The sequence below is a fragment of the Camelus bactrianus genome, chromosome 20, assembly GCF_048773025.1.
Source record: "Camelus bactrianus isolate YW-2024 breed Bactrian camel chromosome 20, ASM4877302v1, whole genome shotgun sequence".
NCBI classification, from domain to species: Eukaryota; Metazoa; Chordata; class Mammalia; order Artiodactyla; family Camelidae; genus Camelus; species Camelus bactrianus.
In genome coordinates, this window is record NC_133558.1 from 29,389,107 (window position 1) to 29,399,998 (window position 10,892).

General features: G+C 58.9%; 1 protein-coding gene across 4 annotated transcripts; it reads left to right on the plus strand.

The window, feature by feature from the left end:
• Positions 1–2,441: 2,441 nt before the first annotated feature.
• On the plus strand, positions 2,442–10,869 carry TMEM151B (transmembrane protein 151B). 4 transcript variants are annotated; one of them, XM_074348830.1, is made up of 4 exons: positions 2,442–3,046; positions 5,204–5,644; positions 6,093–6,197; positions 6,856–10,869. In XM_074348830.1, exons 1-4 carry the CDS (start codon positions 2,921–2,923, stop codon positions 7,987–7,989), a joined length of 1,806 nt encoding a protein of 601 aa, XP_074204931.1. In that variant the 5' UTR covers positions 2,442–2,920; the 3' UTR covers positions 7,990–10,869. The 4 variants fall into 4 exon arrangements, with proteins under 4 accessions (XP_074204931.1, XP_074204932.1, XP_074204929.1 ...); XM_074348831.1 differs by lacking the exon at positions 6,093–6,197 and having other exon boundaries at positions 2,447–3,046; XM_074348828.1 differs by lacking the exon at positions 2,442–3,046 and having other exon boundaries at positions 3,150–5,644.
• The last annotated feature ends 23 nt before the right edge of the window (positions 10,870–10,892 follow it).

A 10,892-nucleotide genomic window follows, 5' to 3' on the forward strand; every position in this document is an offset into this window, starting at 1 on the left:
CAGAAAGGTGAACTGACTTGCCCAAGATCAAAAACAGTTGGAAAGTGTAGAGCTGTGTTTTCCTGTTCCTAATCCAAAACTTTAAACAAGTTTTCATTGAAACTTTCTTTCAGTTATGAAGGTCGAAGGGGCTGTGGACATCTGAGCCCTTCGCAAGGACACAAGAACTCAGGAGTGTGCAGTGACCAGCTCTCTCAGTCTATACGGAGGCTGATTTTAAGGAAAAACTTGCCTCAATCCAGTCCCGTGTGCAGCTCTAAACCATAACAGGTGCATGGCAGCCCCTTTTCCGGCCACATGAGGACAGCATTGAGTCACTGATTGTCTCCAGCCCCGAGCCTGCACTCGGACAGGAAGCCCTTCTGGGGACATTCTGGAATGGGAAAGAGAGACCCATTGGCAGTGTCATCTGGAAAGATAACCTGGGGACTTTGACTCAGGTCATGGGGTCAGGGTTCTGACTTTGCAACCTCAGTCCCAGTCATCTCCGAGGCTGGGCCCCTCTGGTCCTTTTCTCTGTTTTCTGGTTCCCTTTGTCATGCTCTGACTCCCCATTTCTGCCCACCTTAGCCAGGCTCCTCTTCAGGAAACAGGCCCAATTGCCATGGTGACCAACTGGTCAGCTGGCTCCTACCACATCCCCCTCTCTTCACCTCTCTTTACCCTGGGCTTCTAAGGAAGAGTAATGTGTGTGTACAGAGAAAAGGGAGGTGGTCTTTTATCCCCTGGGAACTCTGAGATTGGCCAAAAGAAGTTCGGCTATCTCTCTCACAAAGCCCCCTGAAGTGGAGTCAGGAAGGCAGTGGGGATGGGGAAGAGGAGGCAGATTAGAACAACTAAATGGGGAATGTGAGATCCTATATTGGTTAGGAAAGGCCAGGGTTAGTCTGCAGTGAGGACTGAACTAGGTGGAATGAAGTGAAACCAGAGGAAAAGGGTTTGAAGTCAGCCATAAGGCAGGACTTCCCAAAAATCATGGGTGGGAGAGAAACATTGGAATGAGCCACCAAGTGAGATTCTTCCTCTGCTGTGGGATGAAAATGATCCATGCCTTTTGGGACCATACCCTTCCTCTGTTTGGGCAGGGAGGATGAACACACTGACCCAGGGAGGATCATACAGGCTGGACAGTTCTGAAATGATAGAGGGACTGAGACCCATCTTCACTTTGCCTTGAAAGGGAAGAGTAGAAAATGGAGGCAGAAGCAGGAGTAGGGGTGTGTGTGTGTGTGTGTGTGTGTGTGTGTGTGTGTGTGTGTGTGTGTGTGTGTGTGTGGAGTAGAGGCAGAAGATCTTCTGCCCCAGATGAGAGGCAGGACTGTCAGCAGATCAAGTGTGCTTGTCCTCTATTCCCAAAGATCAGATATCCAGGCTTTGCCTCAAGCTGCCTTCCAGCCCTCAAAGATCCCCATGGACTTTTGAATGGGAAAGATCTGGATTCTTGGACCACCCTGTAAGTACTGGCAGGTGACTTTAAGTCACTCACCCTCCCTCTGCTTTGGTTCTTTGTGCGTAAATGGGGAGAGTCACCATATGTCAAAGACTCTACTGTAGCACACGACACACAGTAGGATTCCACAGTGACAGTGCACATATAGATTGATCAAGCATAGCCTTTAGTCTATTCTATCATAGTGATTGGTTTCCATGTCCTTCTTCCCCATTAGACTTTGTGCTCCTGGAGGAAAGGAAATTGTGTTTTATATTTCTGAACAGGGCACACAGTAGGTATCTAATACCTGTTTATTGAATGGATGCATTCAGGAATGAATGAATGAATGAATGGCAGTTTCCTTTCTGCCCCTAGGTGGGGCAGGGAAAAGCACTGTGGGTGGATGGCATGAAGGGACAGGCGACCTGCAGTCACTCAGCCTGGGCTGTGGTCTCTGACTTTGCCTCTTATACCCACAGAAGAAAATCAGAGCCTTAGAGATTGTCCGCTCAACTTTGTCCCTGCATAGATGAGACAACTAAAGCTCAGAGAGGGAAAGGCACTTGCGCAAGGTCACACAGCAAACGACAAAGCCAGAATTAAGCATTTGCACTCAGGATGCCTGATCTCCAGCCTAGGCCAATGTTCACACTTCATTGCTTCTCTGGGACTGTTCTTCTAGGGTAGGAAGATGGTTCGATGAAAGCTGGTTTCAATGTCTCCTCTTCTGTCCTCTGTTAGAACTTTCTCACATCTAGCTCCAATCCTTTCCATTTCACCCTATTCCATCCCTGTTCAGCTGCATCTGGCCTCTGAAGTCTGGTTCCTGCCTTAACCCTTTACCATCCAACTGGGAATAAGGCTCTTCCCTAGGGATCCAAGACTCAATTTTCTCTCCCCACCCTCACCCCCAGGAACTTCCAGGAACCAAAAATGGGGAGGGATGTTGGTTGAACCGCTGGCGCCCCCTCCACGGAGTATAGACGAAGAGGAGTTTCCGCTTAGATCTTCCTAGGATGGTGGGGATGTGTGAGGTGAGCAGGGCTAGGAGTGGGGAAGGGGTGCAGGGAGCCCCTGTTGCTTTTCCCCTTTGGGGTGGCTGTTAGGTAGGCTTGGGGAAGGCGGAGTTTGGGGGGCCGGGGGCGGGGCTCCTGCGCAGGGAGGAAGAGGGGGGCGCGCTGGCTCCAGCTCCGCTCAGACAAAAGGCGGCGGCGGGAGCGGGCGGGAGGCGGAGCGGCGCCGCGAGGGCCTCAAGGTGACACCCGCCCCCGGCCCCGGCCCCCCCGGCCCGGCCCCCAAGCCCGCCTCCCTATCCCCAGCCCCTAGCCCCTTACCCGGTGCCCTTTCCAGGCCCCCTCCCCCCGGCGGGGGGTGGGGAGCAGCGAGGGCCCCGCCCCCTCCCTCCCCTTCCCCTGGCCCCGCGCAGGATGCCCCCGGCCCCTGGCAGCCCCCCGGGAGGCCCTGAGCTCGACGCGCCCCCTCTACGCCATGTCCCCCCCTGGCTCGGCCGAGGGAGAGAGCGGCGGCGGCGGCGGCGGAGGCGGTGGCGGCCCCGGGGTCCCAGAGGAGCCCACGGCGGCGGCAGCGGCGGACGAGGGCCCCGCCCGAGAGGAGGTGAGAGCCGGCGGCGCCCCTTCCCGGGGCGCGACCGCAGCCTGGTCCCCATCCCCCGCCGCGCACGGCCCCCGCCGGTTCCGCCGCAGCGCGGCCGGCGCCCCGCACCCTGAGCCGGCCGCCGCAGCCGCAGTCCCGCGCCACTGCCCCCACCCGGCGGCCCGAGCTGTCCGCGGTGGCGGGGAAGGGGCCGCGCCGGGGGCGGGGCTCGGGGGGTCTTGGGCAGGGGGAGGGGCCTAGGGGCGGAGACTCGAGGACCCCGGGCAGGTTGGGGTGGGGATGGATGGTGGCCGGGATCCTATCGGGCTGAGGGGGATGCTATCTTGAAGGCGGGGAAGGGTGACTTGTAGGGGCTACGGAGGCAGGAGAGTGCCTGCCAGTTCCACGGGGGAAATCGTGATGTCACTTGAGCTGGGCTTCTAAGAAGGTCAAATGTGTGCCGAGGCGAACCCTCCTGGGGTCACTGGGAACGTGTGTGTATATGTGTGGGGTATGCACTTCTCTCTCCCAATGTCCATGCAGCACCCCCACCCCCGGCCCAGGGGGCCCTAAACCCAGGAATCCTTCTCAGTGTTGGTACTGAGCATATCCCTATTTGGGGGCCCTACTCTCCCGCCCCCTGAACCTGGAGACAAAGAGACCAAGGAAGGTACCAGGGGCTCCCCCATCTCCCTTGCACACGCTTGCATACTGCACTAGGGCAGAAGCACACAGGCAAGGACGGACCTGCAGGCAGAGCCCCTTTCAGATGCGTTCTCACTGGGAGCAGCACACTCAGGTGGGCACACAAAGGGGCAGGTATGCACACACCCCTAAGGACAGGTTCCCCGAAAGGCACATGTCCCCTAATCTTGCTTGTATATGCTGAGTACTATTTCCTAGCCCACCTACCTATCTGTACTTCCAGATCTTTCCTTGGATTTCACACCGGGTCCAGGGCCCGCTGCCTGTTACCATGCCCTTCCTCTCCACCCTTCTCTCCCTTCCTCTGGCTAGTCTTCAGGTCTGGCCCGGGGAATTGAAAGAATAAGTCAGAATCTCAGCAAGGGTGTGTGTGTGGGGTTCCTAAAGCTAGTCAGCAGCGAGGAGGAGAGGGAAACCCCAGGCAGCCACCAGAAATCTGACTCAGTACCTGTCATTAAGTGGCTGTGGGTGCCAGCACCCAGGATGCAAAGAGAATGAGGCCCTGCCCTCAGGAGCACCCAATCTAGTGCAGGAGCCAGACATGTAAACAACTCATTGGGGCGACAGTGCAAGCAGCATGTGCTAAGTGCTTAGCAGGCCCTGGTACCAAAATCGTTTTCTCTTGACAAATGGCTAGGCTGCAAACATCTTCCTCTCAACCCCCTACCCCCATCCCACATCCCTTCTCCCCAGCCACATGCCTCTGCCCTTCTGGATATTTCTTCCTGGATGGCCTTCTGCCCAGGGACACAAGGCCCCTGCCTCTCATCTTAGAACACGGGAAGGATGTTAGGGTGCAGGAGTGAGACTCGCAGGGGACCTGGGGTCCAGAACGTGCAGAAAGAGACAAGTCTTGGGGTTTCCTGGGAGGTATGAGGCTGTCTGTGCGGGGCAGGGAGGTGGATGGGTCAGAGGAAGTTGTTCCTCCTGGTTCTGGAAGAAGGGAGGGCCCCATCTGTTAAGTGGGAAGGTGATGTCATTGGGTCTCTCCACCCTTCCTGGAATACTTGGAAGGGGTCCGGGCTGGGGACCTGCCTTCGCTGATGCCTGTCTGTCCTCCCTGTCTTCCCTGTCCACACCTCCTCTCTCATTGCCATCTTTGTGTCTGTCTTTGGACCCTGTTTCTCTGTGTGCCATCCTATCCATCTGTGTCTTCTCTGCCACCGGGGCCTCCTCCCTCCATCTCTGGCTCTGATCCCTCTGCCTCTTGGGGTGTCTCTCTGCACTTCCCTGTACTGGATTCCATTCCCCTTTCTTGTCCCCATGGCTCACTCTGGGTCACTTCTGTGTGTATCTCTGGTTCTGGGATCCCATCTCGGTCTCACCTTTTCTCTGCACATCCTGTCTGTCTCTGCCTGTCATCTCTGGTGCCGGCCTCTGCCCCTCCACCCCTGCATCCAACTCTGTGCTGGGTCCTGCCACTCTGTCTTACTCTCCACTCATCCCGGCCCCTTTCCCTGCCCATCTGAGCAGCAGCGTCCCATCCAGCCCTCTTTCACCAAGTCCCTCTGCCGTGAGTCCCACTGGAAGTGCCTGCTGCTCTCGCTGCTCATGTACGGCTGCCTGGGGGCCGTGGCCTGGTGCCACGTCACCACAGTGACCCGCCTCACCTTCAGCAGCGCCTACCAGGGCAACAGCCTCATGTACCACGACAGCCCTTGCTCCAACGGTTATGTCTACATACCCCTGGCCTTCCTGCTCATGCTGTATGCCGTCTACCTGGTGGAGTGCTGGCATTGCCAAGCCCGCCATGAGCTGCAGCACCGTGTGGATGTAAGCAGTGTGCGGGAGCGCGTGGGCCGCATGCAGCAGGCCACGCCCTGTATCTGGTGGAAGGCCATCAGCTACCACTATGTCCGCCGCACCCGCCAGGTCACCCGATACCGCAACGGAGATGCCTACACCACCACCCAGGTGAGGAGCTGGAGGGGTGTACAGGCCAGTCCAGATGGGAGGGGGTGCTGGGACCCTGCCTGACTGTCCCCAGGGGAAGAAGCACAGGCAGCAGTGAGCTCTTGTGGGCACTGCAACAGGAGGGTAATAACAGCCACCATAAAAATAGCAGCAAACACTTATGAGCAGCCTGGTTCTGCTCTAAGTACTTTACAAACATCAATCATTTAACCCTCAAACAACGCTATGAGGTAGGTAACTATTGTCCCCATTTTACAGATGAGGAACCTGAGGCTTGAAGAAGTGAAGTAACTTCCCCAAAGTCAAACAGCTAGTATGTGGTGTGGTGGACTTGAACCCAGGCAGTCGGGCTCCAGGGTCTGCACTGTTTAGTGCTTAATGGTTGGAGCCTCACAGGCATTCTCTCACCTGTTTAGTGAGGTGGCTGTTACTGAGTCCTCTTTCACAGGTAAAGAGACCTAAGCTCAGTGACTTGCTCAAGGTCTGCAGCTTCCAAGTAGGAGTGCTAGACTTAAACTCAGGACCCTGGATCCCAAGTCCAAGGCTCCCAGAGGTGGGGGTCAGCTGGTAAAAAGGTGGAGGTGGGCATGGGAGGCATGGGGGTGGGTGTCAATCAGCACTTCCTGGACCTGCCAGGATTAGGCATACTAGAGCCCTGGAGGAAGAGATTTTCCCAAATGAGGGGGACCTCTCTGTCTCAGTATTGGGTAAACAAAGCCTGGGGCCTGTGAGAATCAGGAAAGAGGCTGGGTGGTAGCTAGGGTAGGAACAGGGAGTCCGGAGACAAAGGTGTCCCCCAAGGAGCTCCTCTGGAGGGCCCATTTGGAAACACACTTGTAAAAGGGAAGATGGGCAGGCTGCTTGCGGTGATGAGGGAGCAGAGTGGGACAAGGGAGGCAGTGGCAAAAGGGTCAAGCAAGCCGGAGGGGCAGTTCAGGGCCTGGGCCTGACCCCCAGACCAAGCAGGGCTTAATTCAAATGAGAAGGCACAGAGGTAGGGATGAGTCCTAACCCCGCCCGCATCTCCAACTCACTGATGAAGCTGAGGGCCTCAGTGTCTCTATAAACCCTACCCGGTAAGATCCTACCTGGCTCCAACCCGGAGCTAAACCAGGAGAGACTGAGGGTTTGACCAGGCGACAAGAGCAGCAATGGGGCGGACGAGGGTAAGCGGACAGAAGCGACTCCCGTCGCCTTCCCCGGCGCCGCAGGTCTACCATGAGCGCGTCAATACGCACGTGGCCGAGGCCGAGTTCGACTACGCGCGCTGCGGCGTCCGCGACGTGTCCAAGGCGCTGGTGGGGCTAGAGGGCGCGCCGGCCACGAGGCTGCGCTTCACCAAGTGCTTCAGCTTCGCCAGCGTGGAGGCCGAGAACGCGTACCTGTGCCAGCGCGCGCGCTTCTTCGCCGAGAACGAGGGCCTGGACGACTATATGGAGGCGCGCGAGGGCATGCACCTCAAGAACGTGGACTTCCGCGAGTTCATGGTGGCCTTCCCCGACCCGGCCAGGCCGCCCTGGTACGCCTGCTCGTCCGCCTTCTGGGCCGCGGCTCTGCTCACGCTGTCGTGGCCGCTGCGCGTGCTGGCCGAGTACCGCACGGCCTACGCGCACTACCACGTGGAGAAGCTCTTCGGCATGGAGGGCCCGGGCTCGGCCAGCGGCAGCGCGGGCGGTGGCTTTAGCCCCAGCGACGAGCTACTGCCCCCGCTGACGCACCGCCTGCCGCGGGTCAACACGGTGGACAGCACGGAGCTCGAATGGCACATCCGCTCCAACCAGCAGTTGGTGCCCAGCTATTCCGAGGCGGTGCTCATGGACCTGGCGGGACTGGGCGCGCGCTGCGCCGGGGGCGCGGCGGGCGGCTACACGCCCACGTGCCGCTACGGCGGGGTGGGCGGCCCGGGCGCGGCGGGCCTGGCCCCGTACCGGCGCAGCTGCGAGCACTGCCAGCGCGCCGTCAGCAGCTCGTCTATTTTCTCGCGCAGCGCCCTGAGCATCTGCGCCAGCCCGCGGGCTGGCCCGGGGCCGGGCGGCGGGGCGGGCTGCGGGGGCAGCCGCTTCTCGCTCGGCCGCCTCTATGGCTCCCGGCGCAGCTGCCTGTGGCGCAGCCGGAGCGGGAGTGTTAACGAGGCGAGCTGCCCCACCGAGCAGACGCGGCTGTCGAGCCAGGCCAGCATGGGGGACGACGAGGACGACGAGGACGACGAGGAGGCCGGACCGCCGCCTCCCTACCACGACGCCCTCTACTTCCCGGTGCTCATCGTGCACCGGCAGGAGGGGTGTTTGGGCCACAGTCACCGGCCGCTGCACCGCCACGGCTCCTGCGTAGAGACCTCACTGTGACCCCGGGCCCCTGGACCCGCCCGCCGGCCTCCTCCCTGCCCCTCGCCGGACTGGGCTCCCTGCGTGTAGCAGAGGTAGTCACGATGGTGGTGGCCGAGGCTGTGCTGGGCACGGCGTGGGTAGGGTGGGGGGAGGCAAGGGGTCGCGGGACATACGCCAAAGCGGCCGATCCCTGTCACCCTTCCCGCCTTCCCTGTACATAGACAGATGGGAGGAGGGGGTGAGAGAATCCCACCCGAGCAGAGTCATCTCTTCCAGCCCCGCCCCTGAGCTCCTAGGGGGACACCTCCCCTTTCTACATGCACACCCGAGATTTCCCGTCCCGTCTTTCAACGGATCTTCTGACTGTTACGTGGCAACTGTGCCGCGGGACCGGCGTTGGGTCCAGTCTCAAGGGAGAGGCCCTCGCTGTACAGCAGCTGGGGAGGTTGAGGCCGGGGGAGGGGCAACTGGGGCTTTCCTTCCTTGGTAGCCTGGCCCCTCTGGGACCTCTCTCTACTGAGGGGGCAGCGGTTAGCAGGGCTGGCTTCCAACAAGCTAATGAATTCAGTGGGTCTGAGGCCAGGGCCAGGCGTCAGCCGCCACACTCCATCTCAAAGCAGTGGAAATGCTGCTCTCCTCTTCTTGGCGCTGGCCCCGAAGAGGATCGGGGTTTCCTTTCTGCCGCTCCCTCCACTGTTGTTTATCTCACTGGGCCCAGGGAGGCTGGGTCCCTGTAGGGACTGTGCTCACCACGAAGACGTCACTCCCCTCCCTCCCCTCCTGCTCCCCGGCTCTAAGAGCTGTTGCCAGGGGCGAGAGGGGAGGCACACTGTGGAAGGCAGTACACCTCAGTCCTTCCTCCACACTGCAGCCTCCTCACCTGGGTTCTGAGAGGGCACTCCCTTCAGAGAGAGTGAGATACAGCCCCGGCAGGCTGCATTCCTTCAAGCTGGCCAAGGTGAATGAGTAAGTGGGAGACAAACTTGGGTGACAACAGGGAACTCTGGAAGTAGGTGGGAGTCAAAGAGGAGGGGGCAGTGAAAAGACTCCCGAAGGCAGGGGTGTCATGGGGCCTGACCTTGCCTCCCCCATACTTGTGGGGAGAAGTGGAGAGTGGCTGACCCCATACAGATCCTTTGCAGGGCTGAGGACCTTGTCACGAGCCCCAGCTGGAGAAAGACTCAATTCCAGTGGCAGGGTCAGAGGCAGGAATTCTCGAAATCTTGCCCGACCCCCTTGTCCTCCCCTAGCCCATGAACTGAAGCCCTGCTGTGTGTCCCAGGGTCTTCAAAGGGGCGTACTGCCACCACCCCAGGGTGCTGGCCCCACGTGCTGTCCTTCCACCACTCCTACCCTGATGTGCTTCCGCGTGCATGTCTGTGTACGATCCCCCTGGACTCCAACTCCCCTGGCTAAAGTTTTTCCAGCCAACTTAGCGTCCAGGGATTGAGTTTGCATTTCCAGCTGGAGAGGATAACCCTCTGGCCTCGACATTGCTTGCCCCATGCTTCTCACTTTGCCTGAACCATCAAAACTGCTCCTTCCCCACCTCAGCCTGTCCCCTCTTCCTCCAGCATAGCCGGGCCAGCACCCCCACGGGCGTGGCCTCCACCTATGCAACATCTCCTCTGGCCCCCTTTCCCTCCTTTCCTGGGGGACTTGGAGGGCACAGATTGTGGGGACACCACGGCCCGTGACCCATCAGGGCTGAGGTTAACTTTGATGAGGAGATGGCTGAGTGGGAAGGGAGAGGAGGCTGGACAAGGGGAGGCCTGGGCAGAGGGAGACAGCTGCCCATTAGGTTTCCCTGGGCAGCAGTGCCCATCTGCCTGCCAGCGCTGGACTCTCAGGGGGCCTGGTGGTTGGAGCAACCCCTCTTTCCTCTGAACCGACATCTGTGAGGGACAGGTGGCGAGCTGTGGCCTCGGGCCCCAGTTCCTGGCCAGCTGGCACCTGAATGTCACACTCTTGTGTGGGGCAGCCTGGCCAGACCACCTCACAGCTTCAAGGGGGGGAGAAACTCCGCCCCTCCTGCCTCAGGCCTGTTCCTGAGACAGAGCCAGAGCTGGGAGGAGGGGACCGGGAGGGGCTGTTATTATTTTTGCCTGTACTGACCATTTCTGCCTAGTGTTCTCACACAGACAGCCTCACTTCCCACACATGCACAGACTTAGAGAGAAACCAATTCTTTGGTCTATTTTCTTGGTAGCTTTATTGATTGCCAGGGAAAACGAAAACCAGAAAATTAATTAATCTCTAAAATTAAACTTTACACTGAATGTTCTTGTTTCTCTAATTAGAACCTCTGCTAGCAGCTGTGGCTATGTACACTCACACACTCACAAACACCCTCACACCTACATGTTTGCACTCTGGAACTGTCAGAGGGTGTCAGGCACAGACAGACTCTAGGTTGCCCGGTCAGGCACACACGTGCAGTCACTCCCAAGCCCCCTCTGGTGCTCTGCTCAGCGCCTGCTTGTTGGAAGGAGTCCCTAGAAAGTGGGCACCCCGAGGCTGTGGTGGTGGCAGCCCATGACCCACCCTTTGGAAACATGAGGCTGGAGGTTCTGAGCCCCTCTGCCTGGGGAGGATGGGGGATGGGGTTCAGCCTGAATCCATCCTCAGTTCCTCTCTTGGCCCCATAGGTAGATGTGATTCCTGTGGGTGTGGCCCCAGGGTAGGCAGCCACAGAGTGCCTGGGACTCATGGAGGGCACCAGGAAGGTTCCATGTGTCCTGGGGACAAGGGCTTGTGGGTGGGCTGGGCCTGGCTGAGGAGAAGACAGGTCTCTGTCAACTGGGTGCATCACACTGTGGCCTTTCTGTCGTGGATTTCCAAGCGCAAAGATTGTATAAATCAAACTGGTGGATAATAAAGTTGCGGATGACTCACTGACTTCCATTCCCCATGTGGCACCT